Source organism: Neoarius graeffei, chromosome 5 (assembly GCF_027579695.1).
Source record: "Neoarius graeffei isolate fNeoGra1 chromosome 5, fNeoGra1.pri, whole genome shotgun sequence".
NCBI lineage: Eukaryota > Metazoa > Chordata > Actinopteri > Siluriformes > Ariidae > Neoarius > Neoarius graeffei.
In genome coordinates this window covers 10,223,123-10,241,407 of record NC_083573.1, presented here as the reverse complement: position 1 = coordinate 10,241,407, position 18,285 = coordinate 10,223,123, and the positions used below count along the sequence as shown (strand labels likewise).

Genomic DNA, 18,285 nt, shown 5'->3' with positions numbered 1-18,285 from the left:
TTTGAATCCAGACTCATGATTCTAAAAGCCTTCACCGTGGCAGGTTTGGAGAACATCCAATGCTTAAATCAGTTTTGGGTTTTTGTGAGAGAACAAGCCTGTACAAGTGCTGTCTGTTATTCTGTATATAACATACTTCAAGTGTACTGGGTGTGAAATCTAGATGGTATTTCAGATTAGTAAGTTCCTCCGAACTCTAATGTACTCCATGTTGGAGCAGGTACACGCTAAACAAGAATAAAGATAATAATACCTGCCAACATTGTCCTTTGAGGTGAACCTGTCAAGCAATAATTTTTTTTCCGTTGTGTCAGTCTTTCTTCCGTTGTGTCACATATATGAATCATACGACAAAAAAATGCGGCCAAAGAATAAAACTGAGCCATGGTTGAATGATGTCACTCGAGCATATACGTAGGCGTGAATGCAGAAGTGCTGAATGCAAGTGGAAGAAAGATAAACTGCAAATTTCTGTTGATATCTTAAATGTTACAAGTGCTGTCTGTTATTCTGTATATAACATACTTCAAGTGTACTGGGTGTGAAATCTAGATGGTATTTCAGATTAGTAAGTTCCTCCGAACTCTAATGTACTCCATGTTGGAGCAGGTACATGCCAAACAAGAATAAAGATAATAATACCTGCCAACATTGTCCTTTGAGGTGAACCTGTCAAGCAATAATTTTTTTCCGTTGTGTCAGTCTTTCTTCCGTTGTGTCACATATATGAATCATACGACAAAAAAATGCGGCCAAAGAATAAAACTGAGCCATGGTTGAATGATGTCACTCGAGCATATACAGTACGTAGGCGTGAATGCAGAAGTGCTGAATGCAAGTGGAAGAAAGATAAACTGCAAATTTCTGTTGATATCTTAAAAGACTGCTGGGTCAAATATCAAAAAATGTTAAAAATGAAAAAAACTAAATATTTTCTAATGTTGTCCAACAGAACTGCAACAATCCGCACACATTATTTAACACCATTGATACTGCCCTAAATGCACCCCAGTCTACCTGGAGTGATGCTACTCCCTCTAGCTGTGAAAATTTTTTACTGTTTTTTGTGGATACAATTTCAAGCATTAGAGCTCTTATATCTCCCCCTTGGATGATCCATCCATCTCTGTTATGTGCCCCACAGTGTTGAGCAACTTTGAGCCTGTGTCCCTGTCTCTCCTCTTGGAAACCATTGGGCAGCTGAAACCTTTAACTGGGCTTACAGACACCATCCCTCCTCGTCTCATTCAAGACACTATTGATGCCATTGGAGCCAGTATTTTAGCCATCATAAACAGCAGTCTTACATCAGGCATTGTGCCCAGGCATTTTAAGCATGCTATTGTCCAGCCTTTAATTAAGAAGCTTAACCTGGACACTTCAGTCTACTCTAATCATAGGCCTATATCCAAGCTCCCATTTTTATCTAAATTGTTGGAGAAAATTGTATTTAAACAGCTTCAGTCTTAGTTAGACACAAATAATCTCCTAGAGCCATTTCAATCTGGTTTTAAAGCTAGTCATAGTACCGAGTCGGCACTCCTTAAAGTTTTTCATGACATGCTTCAAATCACTGATAGTGGTGACTGTGTGATCCTGGTTCTTCTTGACCTTACAGCGGCATTTGACACAGTAGATCATAACATCCTTATACACTGCCTAGAACAGTGGGTTGGCATCAAGGGAACGGCTCTTGAGTGGTTCAAGTCTTATCTTGCTGAACAAAGTTTTTTCTGTCAGCATTGGAGAATACACCTCCTCCTCAGCACCCCTCCCCTATGGGGTCCCCCAGGGGTCAATTCTTGGCCCTATCCTGTTTTCCCTTTCCCTTTTGCCATTGGGTTCCATTCTAAGAAAATATAACATCTCCTTCCACTGCTATGCAGACGATACCCAGATCTACATGCCACTGAAGCTCACAGACTCCCAGTCAGTTATAAAGCTCTTAGACTGTCTTGAGGACATTAAAGCTTGGATGTCTTTCAATTTTTTAAATCGAAATGAAAATAAAACCGAGGTTTTACTCTGCAAACCTAGTAAGGCCTGTAAAAATAGTTTGGACCTGGGCCCTCTGAGTCCTTTTGTTAAAGACTGTAAGAAATCTAGATGTGATTTTTGACTCAGATTTCAAACTGGAGAAACAAATAAATAATGTAATCAAATCTAGTTTTTTTCCATTTAAGACTCTTATCAAGCGTCAAACCTTTTTTATCACCTGGTAATCTAGAGACTGCCATACATGTTTTTATTACATCTCACCTTGATTTATTGCAATGCACTTTACGCTGGTCTTAGCTGCTCCTCTTTGTCAAGGCTTCAACTAGTTCAAAACACTGCGGCACAGTTCCTGACCAGAACATGCAAGCGAGAGCACATCACTCCTGTTCTTAAGTCTCTTCATTGGCTCCCTGTGCGCTTTAGGATAAATTTTTTAATTCTGTTATTTGTTTTTAAATCTCTGAAAGGACTGGCTCCACCCTACATAGCAGATCTCTTACATCTGCACACATCCACGAGATTACTGAGGTCTTCTGATCAACTACTGTTAACCATCCCTCCCTCAAGATTAAAGAGTAGAGGGGATCGTGCCTTTGCAGTCATTGGTCCTAAACTGTGGAATGAACTCCCCTTACATGTAAGGTTTGCCCCTTCAGTGCCTATTTTCAAATCCCTCCTGAAAACACATTTTTTTCTCCCTGGCTTTTGACGCTGTATGAGTGGTGTTGTGTTGTGTTGTTCTGTGTAGTGTGTATCCCTTTTTGTGTCCTTGATCTGCTTTTAGGCCATATGTATGACTCTACTTAGTTGGACTGTTCAGCACTTCGGTCAACTGTTGTTTTTAAAGGGCTTTATAATAAACCTGAACATATAATAGGAACAAGGTGCAAAACATGATGAGCTTTTTGTAAATAAAACTATTGATATGAAAAGTTGATGCTGAAAGTGGATTATTTAAAGATACTTTGAAGTCCTTCAATATAAAGATTTAAAGATTTTTAAATTGAGACAGATGCTTGAAAGTATTATGAAAAACTTACTTTTTCCATGTTTGTTTACAACAATTTTGTATCTGGAGTGCCTACCAACCCACAAACTCTGAAATAATACAACTCAAGTCAGATTATTTTGGGCTGCTTATTTCAGAAAACGTGTTTCAACAAACTGTTGAAATGTACCTGTCAGCAAAACCCTGTTTGTGTATATCTGACAGTCAGTAATAGCACTGAAAACCTGAGTTCGGAGTAGCCTCCAAACATGGCCACTTCGCACTACAATTCCCAAGCACCACAGCACCCTTATTCTCCAGAATTCTAGGAAGTACACCTGTTTCCCATTTCCCTAGAATTACTTCCCTATATAAGCCCAGCATTCACAAATGCTCACCACAAAGTATCGTTCTGTGTCCCCATGCCTGATCATACTGAGCCTTCTGACAGTCTGCCTGACTTCTCATGCTTTCGACGTTGTTTATTTCTGACTTCATTTGCCATTCTGTTGCCATTCAAATGGCCTGCCCTTTGCCATTCTGTTTGTGAATCGACTGACCCTTGCCCATGCCAGATTACATCTTCAGGTTGCTGTATTGGGTTTGGTTATGAGTTTGCGATGCACCCGCTCTCCCCTGCACTTGCATCCGTAAGTGCCTGCACCCTGACAGGATACTTTGCCAGCAATGAATGCAGCAGAGGAAGTGAAGTAAACTGCTCTCAATGCTCAGGGGCGACTGTTAGAAGAACATCAGCAAATGATAAATGAACTTAACACCAGAATGTCGCAGTTAATGGCTGCTTTGCAGGTCATCCTGACACACCCCTCATCCTCCGCCGGTGCAGCCCTGATGGTTCCTCGACCTGAAAAGTATTCTGAAGAGATGTCAGGGTGATCCAGCAATCCTGATGCACAATACACTCAATTTTTTGGATATTTTTGAGGGTTGTGCTCATGAAGCATTTCAAGGGTCTCCGGTGCCGATTTTCTGAGTTTGACACACAATTTGATGTTTGGTCTCTGTTTGAGGTCTATAGTAAAATCAAAAATGTGCACATTGTCACAAAAATGTGTCTAATACAGGTTCTGATGTTGACAGGTCCTGATGCTGAAGTTCTTTATTGCTCCTGCTACAAGTCTCAGAACTTTTTGATCGCACCCCATATAGGCACAAAAAATAAATTCAGAGTGTCCAAATTAAGAGGTGCAATATAATTTAGAGAAGGTGCATAACATTGTCCAACATATTCGGTAAAAATATTGTCACCCTTGCAGAAAGTGGCTTGCTGATATGGGATTAGCAATTTATGTTATATTCACAGCCACTCTCCTACTTCAGTTGTGTGCTATGTATTATATCATTAACGTGTAAAGTAAATTTTAACCATTCCAAAAAGATACAATCGAAACTACAGAATTGAACAGCAAAAAAGTATAGTACTTCCGTATTTTAAAGAGGGGCTAGTAGCCAACCATTTAAAAACATTATACAGCATTGTTCTTGAAAACAACATGACGTTTGTCATGCTGTGCACAAATAGTCAGTCGATCAACTTTTTTTCATTACATCTTGTATTGACCATACATGTCCATGCTCAAGACAAAAGTATACAACAGTAAGTGTCCAAATTGCTGTCTGAACACAGAAAAATATCAGCAGTCTTTTTTTTTCTTCTTTTAATCAAGCCTAACTTGCATAAAATCAGGACAGTTTAAAAGAAAGACCACACATAAATAAAGTAGCCATTTTTAATCATGTCTTGTGAAATACAATTTTTGAACACCTTGGGTTTATTTAAAAGAGAGACCTTTTTTCAGCACAAAATGATAATAGTCAAGAGAATAAAGCACCCAACAGGGTCAATGTGCTTTTATGTAAGCTCAACAGATCAGTGAGGAAAAAAAAAAACAGGAATCATCCTTTGTCGTGATTCATACCTGTCAGTCCTGCCCTCCTTGGCGCGTGCACTTTAAGGCGCGCCTCAGGCTGCATGTGCACCATCGTTTATAAATGCCTTGAGACCTCAAGAATGGCACAGGAATAGTTTTAAGCATTAACGATAAAGCTAATATCGTAATTTTTACGATTAAAGTGATTCATATAGGTAGCAATCTGAGTGAATGACCTTGACGTCTGTGACGTCACAGCAGGAAGTCTATCGGTCTCATCGCCATTTCCGCTATACTAAAACACAGAGCTGACTGCAACTCCGATCCTCCATTTTGAGCTCATTTATCGCCATGCCACATAGATGTGTTGCTTCACCCGCCAGCAACATGACAGAAGGTGGATTTACATTGCATGGTCCAAGAATGTTCAAACTGCAAAGATTTGGACGCGTTTTGCGAGACGTTCACGGGCACATTGGGCACCTATGAAGTGGTCTCTCCTCTGGTCTGCACATTTTACTGAAGACTCGTACGAGACCGCTGATCTGTTGAGGAGCGTTGGCTATAAGCGCTTCTTGAAAGAGGGTGCAGTACCAACAATTAAAGAAAAAGAAAACTACAAGAAAAGGAAAGTATTTATTTTATTTATTTTTTACAAAAGCAAAATTCAGTCGCACCAGTCCTCCCGGAGTGAGCCGAGGATTGTTGCTAAAACCCAGGATGGAACGGGACGTGACATATCGCTCGGGCAGTGACCTCCCCGCAAATGTTGCTAAAACTGGTGACGTCCCGTTCTGTCCCGGGTTTTAGTAATTGCCTGAGCCAAGCAGTAATGGCGGAGTACTCTGTATGGACAAAATAGAGAATGAGTGGAGCAGCCGTCTTATTTCTAAACTGGATATTGCTGCCATCTCGCCCTTACATGGAAGAAGCGAATGAACTGAGAACTAAACGAACAACTGAAAGTCAGATTGTTTCAAAACGATCAGCCTTCAAGAAGCGAGAACACAGATGGGTAAGCTCCGACTCTCATTTGGATTAAAAAAAAAACAATACGTTGTTTACCTGCATTTAGATTAATACATGCAACTTGTATTGTGTATTTAAGCTACCAGTAGAAGATTATTTAATTTGCTTCAAAATGTGATTGTCTCAGTTCATCTGATTATTTAATGAGCCTTTTACGTTTCATCAGTGAAAATGCATGCATGTACATGTATGTTGCATAAGTTATAACACCTATCCTGTTTTAATGAGAGTCAACCTGCAATCAGTGAAGTCAAATCAGTCTTAGTTGAGCAAGTAAGTAACGGTATTTCTTACTTTCACCATAAATATTTATTTATATGACTTTGGCCTATAGCTGTCAAAAGCCTCGACCTTAAAACCGATTACCGCTGTGACGTCACGCACTCAGCGCTGGCTGGCTCAGCGGGGCAGCTCGAATGCCAACTTTGCGGTCGATTTTAACTCTCAAAAATGTATATTTTTTTTATTCCCATTTATGCAGCATACAAAAGTCAAGGATGGAGATACTATCCACGCAGAAATTTATTTAAAAATAAAGGCTCTGCGTATCTGCTTTAAGGACTGTGCTAAGTTGGGGGTGTCGTGGCTCAGGTGGATAAGGCGCCATACCATAAATCCGGGGACCTGGGTTTGACTCCGACCCGAGGTCATTTCCTGATCCCTCCCCGTCTCTCTCTCTCCCGCTCATTTCCTGTCTCTACACTGTCCTATCCAATAAAGGTGTAAAAAGCCCAAAAGAGAATCTTATTTAAAAAAAAGGACGACGCGAAGTATTACGCCATACTAAGCCTTGTTTCATTCTAGTTGACTTCCTGTTTTTTGATTCTTGTTTCTCATTTCCTGATCTTGTCATTGTTTTGCCTCTGATATTCTGTCCGCACCTTGTTTTGACCTCCTGCCTGTTTTTTCGATCACGACCTCGCCTGCTCCTTTGGACTGTTTGCTTGTTGTGTGTTTCACGCACTTTAGTTTACATCGCTCTGCATATCACTGTTTATGGTTAGTGAATATATCTGCGCTTCCATCCGTCACACTCGCACCCCTGACAATACCAGAGTGCTATTGAATTAATCTAATTGGTCAAAAGGGGTTAATTAATTTTCTGTAACAATTTATACATAGACTTGATTGAAGGAAAATGTACTTAATCTTAGGCTAATAATATATTATTTTACAAAGATAAATATGGATAATTATTGATATGCTGAAGTTTTATGTCAATACATGTTTGTTTAACATTTTATTTAGAAATTAGGATTTAATGATAATATAATTTGATGACATTCTTCGATTATTTTGCAAAGGAGCTTGTTACTTGTTGCAGGAAATATGTGCATGATTAGGTTAAAATGAACTCATTACAGAAAGCATGTATAAACAATATAAACCAACAAATAATCACCAACCTACTCTGAAAAAAATGGGAATATTGCCAAAGTGTTATGGTCTTTTTACCAACTGACATCGGCTTTGGTGACCAGAAGCAATAACAGTTACATTTTTAATTTTGTCTCTGTGCTTAAAATCATTGAGGCGCGTGAGTACATGGACGTTGTTCTCTCTGAGGACTCATTTTCAGCTGTTGTGCAATGGCCAAAGCAAAGAGGAAACCACTCTTTCAGGATCTTTCGAAATAAATTTCTGAATTTCTGCCCCACAAAGGCGTAGATTATGGGGTTGAGGCAGCAGTGACAGAACGCTATGGATTCCACCCACTGTATAGCCATGTGCAGGTCCTGATACCACTGAGGGCTGGACAGGTATTTCAGTTCTTGCAGGAGCTTCAGGAAGATGACGATGTTGTAGGGTGTCCAGAAGAGGAAGAAAACCGTAACTATGACCACCATGAGCCTGACAGCTTTGTGTTTCTTCTGAGAATTCATGGTCATTAAGATGGGGATGATACGCGAGTAGCAGAACAGCATCACTGAGAGAGGAATAATAAAACCAAGGATGTTCAGCTCAGTGTAATGGAATGACTTCCATACGTTCCCTGGATATGCCACCATGCATACTGATACATTTGATACATTAGTCACGTTTGAGAAAATTATGTTTGGCAGAGAGACTCCCAAGCTCAGTGTCCACACAAACAAAGCTAGCGCTATGCTAGCTCCGACAGAGCGGAACTTGGAGATGAGGGAGGTATAAGTGTGGACAATGACAACGTAGCGGTCCACCGTCATGAGGATCATGAAGAAGATACTTCCATAGAAGCCCAGCATGTAGAGTGCTGTCACTGCTCGGCACATGAAATCTGGGAAGGTCCACTTCAAGTTGGCAGCGTAGTCAGCCCAGAAAGGCAATGAGATAAGGAAGAAGAGGTCTGAAATAGCCAGGTTGAAGAGGCACAGATCTGACATGTTGAATGGTTTGTGATACTTGGCCAGGACACACAACACCAGGCCATTGCCAATGAACCCCACAATGAAGACAATGCTGTAGACTGTAGGGAGGAAGACTTGGCTAAAGTTCCTTACATTGCTGTTGTCACTGGCCTGGAACCTGCCATCATCTGTACTTAAGTCATAGTAGTCAGCATAATTGTCTTCTGTTTAAGAAAAAAAAAGCCTTTATTAACATGCATCACTAAATAATGTAAATAATATTTACATACAGTACATTTATTTAGTAGTTCTTTCCAATCAGTTATCTGTTTCTAAAATTAATACAAGGCAGAAAAATACTTAAAAAATTTAAATATTATTGCATGTTTTTTGGTGATAAATCACTTAAAGAATAAAACCTTTTGGCAGATTGGCTTCTTAATCAGCTATTGAACATTTAAAGAGCACTAAAGAATTTTACACTTTTATTGTGCTGGAACACCATTTATAGGCAGCAACAGATTCTGGTAACACTGTTCTACAGGGTGTCAGTGGTAGACAGGTTTCACGGTAGACCATGGTGTAAAAATTGATGACTATCATACCATGTACTTTTCCTTATTCCTGTCATTTGCGGAAAACTGCAAACTAACAGAGAATTTCACCTGCACTCAGGATTGGCATCATGGGAGGCACCCCAATACCTACAGGTCAAACCTTTGGCATCATAATTAGGTTTTTATTTATTCATCCATATTCATCATATGAAACATGAAAATTATTTTAAATAATTTAAATAATTAATTTATATTCATCATATTGAACATGAAACCCTTTTTGCTAAATGACATGAAAGAAAAACAAAAATACAGAAAAAACCCACACCCTACTGGTTATATTTGCATCAGGCCACATTCAGGGAATTAGCTTGATTTGTTGTCATTATGTCAATAAAAACCTGCTCTTAAGGTAGTTAGCATTAGCAAGACAGATAGTGCTCGGCACTAATATGTTTGAGAGCAAGCCTGCAACTCTTCTTAAGGTAAGCATATGCATTTAATTTAGTTCATGATGCCAGCCTTGGCTTTCATGATCATTGTGCAAAATGTTGAATGATTTTTGGGTTTGCCTGCATTTATTTGGTAAGAGTAGTGTCTACAGTCTCTTCCAAATGATGTTTGAATGATGTGCACAATGCTGTGTGTGTGTGTGTGTGTGTGTGTGTGTGTGTGTGTGTGTGTGTGTGTGTGTAAGATGACTTCTCGTGCTAACATACAAACTAACATGCTTTAGTTATATCACGTTATAGTTTGTTGAGACATTTTTAATGATACTTTTTATTTATTTATTTATTTATATTGATCCACATCAGCTTCCCCTTCACAGAAGGGTGCTGTTCTCCCTGTGGTCAAACTTACAATTCCTTAAATTTTTTTTAACATAGACATGCATTTTTACAGACTGTACAAACAAAAACATAAAATAAAAACAAAAGAGGAAATAAAATTTGTTTCAAATATGTTGGTCCCAGGCGGCACGGTGGTGTAGTGGTTAGCGCTGTCGCCTCACAGCAAGAAGGTCCGGGTTCGAGCCCCGTGGCCGACAAGGGTCTTTCTGTGCGGAGTTTGCATGTTCTCCCCGTGTCCGCGTGGGTTTCCTCCGGGTGCTCCGGTTTCCCCCACAGTCCAAAGACATGCAGGTTAGGTTAACTGGTGACTCTAAATTGACCGTAGGTGTGAATGTGAGTGTGAATGGTTGTCTGTGTCTATGTGTCAGCCCTGTGATGACCTGGCGACTTGTCCAGGGTGTACCCCGCCTTTCGCCCGTAGTCAGCTGGGATAGGCTCCAGCTTGCCTGCGACCCTGTAGAACAGGATAAAGCGGCTAGAGATAACGAGACGAGATGTTGGTCCCATCAATTAGTCATCGTACCACATATCCTATTTATAGAGGAACAGAAAATAATCATATATTTTGAGTAAACAGATACAGTTTTAATTTAATTTTAAAAGCTTTCTCATTTACTTCATTAACCAAAAAACAGGGTAAAGAATTCCACGCTAACATTCCTCTATAATGCAGTGTTCTCTGCCCAGCCCCTGTTCTATACGCAGGCAACAAAATCTTCTCTGTACTGAATGTCTTGTAAAATATGTATGTATATTACTAGAAAACATCAAGGATTTAAACAAAGTAACAGGACGCTTTGTCATAATTACATTTCTTACAAAACTAAGAAGAGTGTGATGTAACCTATCTTTAACTGGTAACCAGTTCAATGTTTTTAACATATCAAACACTCTTGTTCTGAAAGAACAATTGAGCACTATACGTGCAGCTTTGTTTTGCGCAACCGGTAGCCTTTGAAGATTATTTTCTGATGTGTTTGACCATATTACAGTACAATAGTCCATCCGAGATAGAACCACAGCCTGCATTAATTGCTTAACAAAGCATCCTGGTAAATATTTTCTACAATATCTAATTGCAGCCATTCCTCTACCCATTTTCTTCACCATTTCATTTACATGACTCGTCCACGACGTTCTGCTATCAATCAACACACCAAGTAATTTCACTTCTGTAACCTGTTCTATTGTTTTATCATCTATTTTTACATTCAGTTTTGATTCTACTCTCCCTCCTCGTTTAGAGGACAATACTATACATTTTGTTTTGTCAACATTTAGAACCAATTTATTTAAATTAACCCATTTCCTTATCAATACAAGCTCATCATTTAGGATTTTTTCTAACTCATTTGATGTTGAGGCTGCTACATAAATAGTAGAGTCATCTGCATACATAGTAATGGACGACTGTTGTAAAATTAAAGGTAAATCGTTAGTAAATATAGAAAATAATAATGGCCCTAAACAACTCCTTTGTGGAACTCCACAATTCATCTCTCTAACATCTGAAAAACCACCATTAAAATACACACAATATTTCCTATTGTTAAGGTAGCTACTGATCCAGGCAACAGAACCTCGATCAAAGCCATAACAATGTAACTTATTCACCAATAATCTATGGTCAAGAATATCAAACGCTGCACTGAAATCTAATAAAACAGAACCAACTATCTTACCTGCATCTATTTCTTTCAGCCATTCATCAGTCATTTCAGTGAGTGCAGTAGCTGTGGAGTGCCCCTTTCTATATGCATGTTGATGTACTGTATTCAAATCATTTGTACAGAAATAATATTGTATTTGCTCATAAGTTATTCTTTCCATAATTTTGCTTAACAAAGGTACAGTAAAATACTTATTGGCCTACTATTCTTCCCTGAGAAGATCTCTTTATTATTCTTGGGCAGTGGAATAATCTTAGCTATCTTCCAATCCGCAGGGCAAATTGATTTTTCAAAACTTAAATTAATTATATAACAAATGGGGATAGCCACAACATCAGCAACAGGTTTAAGCAACCTTGCATCCAAATTATCAATACCAGCTGGTTTATTCTTACTAGATCTAATACATTGTTCAACAGTAGACACTTGGACTTTATCAAAGTGAAAAATACAACTTTTATTCTTCATAACTTTATTTATGATAAGTTTGGATGCAAGTTCTAGTCCTCCATCATTTACTGCCATCCCATTATTTAACTTCTGAATTTTATCTCTAAAAAACATACTCAAATAATTTGCTATATCTACTGGTTTAGTGATAAAATTGCCCTCTGCCTCTAAAAAATGATGGTATGGATCTGCCCGTCTTCCCCATTAGCTGATTTAGAATGTTCCAAGTAGCCTTACTGTCTGTACTTATCATGTTAATCCTTTTATGATAATACACTCTCTTCTTATTTTTATTTAACATCGTTACAAAGTTTCTAAGTTTACGATACTTACTCCATTCTTGTTCACCACCAGTTTTTACTGCTTCTGTTTTGGCTCTATCCCTTTCTTTCATGTGTGCTTTAAGTTCTTGATCTAGCCAAGGTGACCTAGTGTTTCGTACAGTTAATTTTTTGACAGGAGCATATTTATTAACTATTGGGAGTATTAAACGATCAAACACACCCAAAGCAAGATTTGGATCTTCCTCCAGCAGTACTTCAGACCAATCAACCTCTCTTATTTCATTACTATAGCTATTTTCATTAAAATATTTAAAGCTTCGTTTGAAAACGACCTTCTGACCCCTCTTGGGGATTTTTGTCTTTCTGCTAATGGCTATAAGGTTGTGATCACTACAGCCTACTGGAATGGAAATTGCTTTTGAACAAAACTCAAACACATTTGTAAATATTAAATCAATACATGTTGAAGATTTGACTCCATTCTGTTTATCCTAGTATGCTTCTTAACTACTTGTGATAGATTACATGTATCTGCTAGAGAAATAAATTTGTATTTCATCGGACACTCATTCACATTCCAATCAATATTAAAATCACCTAAGACAAATACCTCAAAATTTGCATCACACACTTTATCTAATACTTTACATATATTGTCCAAATACACTGTGGTCGCATTTGGAGGCCTATAGCAACAGGCTATCAGCATTGGCTTTATGTACAGTAGTTGAACTTGCAGCCATAGTATTTCCACCCCATTACATCCTAAATCAGTCCTGGTTTTAACCGGAATATGGTCTTGACAATAGATAGCTACCCCACCTCCCCTCGTACCTCTATCAAGTCTATACATATTATATCCCTCTATTTTCAATACTTCACTATTTATTTCTGGATTCAGATGGGTCTCTGTTAATGCAAGCAAATGTAGATTATATTCATTAAGGATATCAGAAACATCATCAGTTTTATTTCGTAAACTACAAATGTTTAAGTGACCCATTCTAAATCCTTTTTGTGGTAAAGCAGAACTACTCATTTTTTGTACACCAATATATTTTTTTAACCAACATAAACTTTCTTTTCTTAATAATCATAACTTTCCTCAAAACATAAACTCTTACACACAAACATCATGTTCCCAACCTCTAAACCACACACTCCCACCCATACAGTCTCTCTTCTCTCTCTTATTTATGTATGGGGAGACCCATACATACAGTGCTCAGCATAAATGAGTACACCCCCTTTGAAAAGTAACATTTTAAACAATATCTCAACAAACACAAACAGTTTCCAAAATGTTGAAAAGGCAAAGTTTAATATAACATCTGTTTAACTTATAACGTGAAAGTAAGGTTAATAATATAACTTAGATTACACATTTTTCAGTTTTACTCAAATTAGGGTGGTGTAAAAATGAGTACACCCCACAACAAAAACTACTACATCTAGTACTTTGTATGGCCTCCATGATTTTTAATGACGGCACCAAGGCTTCTAGGCATGGAATGAACAAGTTGGCGACATTTTGCAACATCAATCTTTTTCCATTCTTCAACAACGACCTCTTTTAGTGACTGGATGCTGGATGGAGAGCGATGCTCAACTTGTCTCTTCAGAATTCCCCATAGGTGTTCGATTAGGTTCAGATCAGGAGACATACTTGGCCACTGAATCACTTTCACCTTGTTCTTCTTCACAAATCCAACAGTGGCCTTAGATGTGTGTTTAGTCATATTGGAAAAGTGTACGACGACCAAGGGCACGGAGTGATGGTAGCATCTTCTCTTTCAGTATAGAGCAATACATCTGTGAATTCATGATGCCATCAATGAAATGCAGCTCCCCGACACCGGCAGCACTCATGCAGCCCCACATAAGGACACTGCCACCACCATGTTTCACTGTAGGCACCAGGCATTTTTCCTTGTATTCCTCAACTTTGCGATGCCATACAGTTTTGAAGCCATCAGTTCCAAAAACATTTATCTTGGTCTCATCACTCCAGAGTATAGAGTCCCAGTAGTCTTCATCTTTGTCAGCATGGGCCCTGGCAAACTCTAGGCGGGCTTTTTTGTGCCTGGGCTTTAGGAGAGGCTTCTTTTGTGGACGGCATCCATGCATGCCATTCCTCTGCAGTGTACGCCGTATTGTGTCATGGGAAATAGTCACCCCAGTTTGTCTTTCTACTTCTTTAGATCACTGCAGTGAACTTGCATGCCAATTTTCTTCAACCCTTCTCATCAGAAGATTCTCCTGTCAAGGTGTTAACTTCTGTGGACGACCTGGACGTCTCTGCGAGATGGTTGCAGTTCCATTTTTCTTAAATTTTTGTACCACTTTTGCTACAGTATTCTGACTGATAAGTAAAGCTTTGCTGATCTTCTTGTAGCCTTCACCTTTGTGGTGTAAAGAAATTATTTTCTTTGGGGAATTCTGAAGAGACAAGTTGAGCATCACTCTTCATCCAGCATCCAGTCACTAAAAGAGGTCATTGTTGAAGAATGGAAAAAGATTGATGTTGCAAAATGTCGCCAACTTGTTCATTCCATGCCTAGAAGACTTGGTGCTGTCATTAAAAATCATGGAGGCCATACAAAGTACTAGATGTAGTAGCTTTTGTTGTGGGGTGTACTCATTTTTGCACCACCCTAATTTGAGTAAAACTGAAAAATGTGTAATCTAAGTTATATTACTAACCTTACTTTCACGTTATAAGTTAAACAGATGTTATATTAAACTTTGCCTTTTCAACATTTTGGAAACTGTTTGTGTTTGTTGAGATATTGTTTAAAATGTTACTTTTCAAAGGGGGTGTACTCATTTACACTGAGCACTGTATGCTAGTGAATAAAGGTCGCCATTTTTAAATAAGCGACGAGATATCATGGATGCAGTAAAGCAGTAGTCATCCATTATTGTTGTTGTTGCTGCTTCTTCTTCTTCTCCGTGTTGGTGTTGCTTCGATGTTCGCGCCAAGGTTTATGCAAACACAGCGACGTAACTGACGTATACAGTGACGTAATGACGTGGCTCCCCTTAGCACCCTGAGCTATGGAAAAGCAAAGGGCTGGTTCGGGGCCAGTGCTGGTGCTGGTTCACAACTCGTTCAACTTGCGAGCCAGCTGAGAACCAGTTTGCTTTTCCATAGCTCTGGGTGCTAAGGGGAGCCACGTCATTACGTCACTGTATACGTCAGTTACGTCACTGTGTTTGCATAAACCTTGGCGCGAACATCGAAGTAACAACAACACGGAGAAGAAGAAGCAGCAACAACAACAACAACAATAATGGATGACTGCTGCTTTACTGCATCCATGATATCTCGTTGCTTATTTAAAAATGGCGACCTTTTGCGGTCTTGCTATTGTTGTTGGTCTTAACAACTCCGGCCCCCTGATGATGTAAGCGGTTCTTTCTTCTGGCCCAGCAAAGAGCTGGTGCTAGCCTGGAACTGGTTTTTCTGGCCCCAGAGCCAGTTCTTTGTCAGTGGAAACAGAAAACCTGGTTCCAAACTAAGCACTGGTCCCGAACCAGCCCTGGAACTGATTTGGTGGAAAAGGGGTAACAGACAACCATTCACACTCACATTCACACCTACGGTCAATTTAGAGTCACCAGTTAACCTAACCTGCATGTCTTTGGACTGTGGAGGAAACTGGAGCACCCGGAGGAAACCCACGCGGACACGGGGAGAACATGCAAACTCCACACAGAAAGGCCCTCGCCGGCCACGGGGCTTGAACCTGGACCTTCTTGCTGTGAGGCGACAGCGCTAACCACTACATCACCGTACCACCTATATATGTGTGTGTGTGTGTGTGTGTGTGTGTGTGTGTGTGTGTGTGTTTGTTTGTTTTATACTAACCTATGAATGATAATTATAATGGTGTTCATGAGAGGTGAGGTTTTAAGGGCAACTGAGACTTAAGAAGACAGATTGGTATGTGAAAATAAGAAACAGTTAACTCATACAGAAGGGAGAAAAGGACTGCATAGTTGAAATGCAGCCAAGTATGACAAACATAATGGAGAATGAAACAGACTAAAAATTGGGACAAGAGTGGAAGGACAAAAACAATGGTATTCATTTTCCAACAGTGAAGGTGTGCAATCTGATGACAGTAATTTGCTTCTACTAGGTAAAGTCCAAACAGAATGTAAAAAGGGGAATCAAGCTCTCGGTTGAGGCCAATTCCTTTATTGCATGGTTTGCTGGATCATCAATAAATCTATTATTTCTGCTACCACATTGTACCTGAGATTATATTTGAATTGGAGTTTTGGTTCTTTCCAATGATAAGTTACATGCTATTTTTTCATATCATGTTTATAATTCTGTTATTATTATTATTATTATTATTATTATTATTATTATTAAGAAGAAGAAGAAGAATAGTGAAATGCTGTAAACTGTGATATTGTGAAATCTTGATATTTACTGAGACAGTTATCATACCATGAAAATCTCATACCATTGCAACCCTACCGGACTAAGTTCCTCGGAAAAAAAAACACATATTAAAGCTTCTCTAAAATTTTGCGAATCAGAATCATTAACAGAATGAGTTAAAAAGATGTTAATACTTAATTATTTCCATTTACCTGATGTACAAAGGATGAGAGAATGTATACATTCATCATTATAAAAGCATTACTCATTACCCTTTACTTCATATTATTAATATATTTGTGGGTCTTATCGTAAAGTACTGATATTTTCTATTTTCCATAATCTATAACACTGTAAAATAAGGCAAATGAAAGAAAGTGTGCAGTCAGCAAGTTTTGGAGACTCAGTATTAAATTCAGATCAAAGAAGAGGACAGCCACTCTTCAGCTGCACACTGTCAGTTTTAATACAATTATCGATAAATTTTAAACACACTTTACTCATTGGAGCAATGATCATAAATGGTTACCAAGCAGTTACTGGATTTTACAATAATGCAAAAAGAAAAAGGTTCACCTACTGGTTGGCATGCTGGAGTAATTCATGTCAACGTTTCCTCAGTCCAAGAGTGATTGTGAAAGAAGACTGCGTGTACTGTATTAGTACATGACAAGAGGCTGAGCTATGATGTCATGACATTTCTGAGGTGGGGCTTTGATCTGCTGAAAGAACAGTGAAGTCCATAATGGTGAAAGTACTTCAGCTAATTTTAACATGTACATGAAATTCCAAAAACATTTGTATTTGGGTTTATCAAGCCTTCTATTATTGCTCTGCCGAGTTTGGTGCGACTCTTTGTGTTTTTGACTTTGCCTTTTGATATTATCTCTGACATACTCTTTGTGCCTTGCCTGACCATTGCCTGTTTTGTGACTCTGGCTTTTGCCTTACAATTTGGATTTGTCTGAACAGAATAGCATGATTTCTCTGTTTTGAATGTTTATCTAATTGAATCCCAGAAAGGCTAAAAGGAAACATGCAAAACTGCACACAGACAACAATTCAAGCTTCGGATGAAAATGGGGACCTTGAAAGTGTGAATCAGCAATGCTATTTTGTGGCCACTAAAGGCTGAACTTGGGATAACAATTGTATTTTAAGTTGTCATGTAAGGATATATTGTGCAACAATAAATTACAATACAAATTTATGATGATGAAATAAATCCAATTGATGAAATTTAAAAAATAAATCATGGTAATCATCAGTCTGCGTAATCTCTGAGTTTTTCCAAGTTGTACTTATGTTGTTTTGACAGTAAATGATGCAAGATGTAAAACATAAAATAGCAGGAATACATGTGACTTCACTGTAGGCAGACGTAACGCAGCACTAAAACAGTTATGCAAAAACACACAAAAACGAATCTAAAATGGAAAAGAGCTGTTGTGCAATTGAGTGTACAAATAGATTTAACAAGAAATCTGAGAGCTCTTATTTTACAGATAGCTAAAAGCAAAAGAAAGGGGAAACAAATGCAGGTCATGTGTTTATAAAAGTTTTTTTATATATTTATTTGTCTCATCTCATTATCTCTAGCCGCTTTATCCTTCTACAGGGTCGCAGGCAAGCTGGAGCCTATCCCAGCTGACTACGGGCAAAAGGCGGGGTACACCCTGGACAAGTCGCCAGGTCATCACAGGGCTGACACATAGACACAGACAACCATTCACGCTCACATTCACACCTACGGTCAATTTAGAGTCACCAGTTAACCTAACCTGCATGTCTTTGGACTGTGGGGGAAACCGGAGCACCCGGAGGAAACCCACGCGGACACGGG

At 38.8% G+C, this 18,285-nt stretch overlaps 1 protein-coding gene across 1 annotated transcript; it reads right to left on the bottom strand.

Moving 5' to 3' along the window:
* Window positions 1–4,723: 4,723 nt before the first annotated feature.
* Window positions 4,724–17,107, bottom strand: LOC132886494 (C-C chemokine receptor type 5-like). Its single transcript, XM_060921194.1, has 2 exons — window positions 17,023–17,107; window positions 4,724–8,458 (listed from the first exon to the last, which is right to left on the bottom strand). The coding sequence occupies exons 1-2, from the start codon at window positions 17,045–17,047 to the stop codon at window positions 7,401–7,403; spliced, it is 1,083 nt and encodes a 360-aa protein (XP_060777177.1). The 5' UTR covers window positions 17,048–17,107; the 3' UTR covers window positions 4,724–7,400.
* Between the last annotated feature and the right edge of the window lie 1,178 nt (window positions 17,108–18,285).

Bases quoted from the DNA above. Each gene is read 5' to 3' on its own strand.
- LOC132886494 (XM_060921194.1), bottom strand. From the start codon at position 17,047: ATGAATTACTCCAGCATGCCAACCA. The intron at 8,459-17,022 runs GTAGGTGAACCT...TTTCTTAAACAG, and splicing joins TTACTCCAGCATGCCAACCA to AAGACAATTATGCTGACTAC.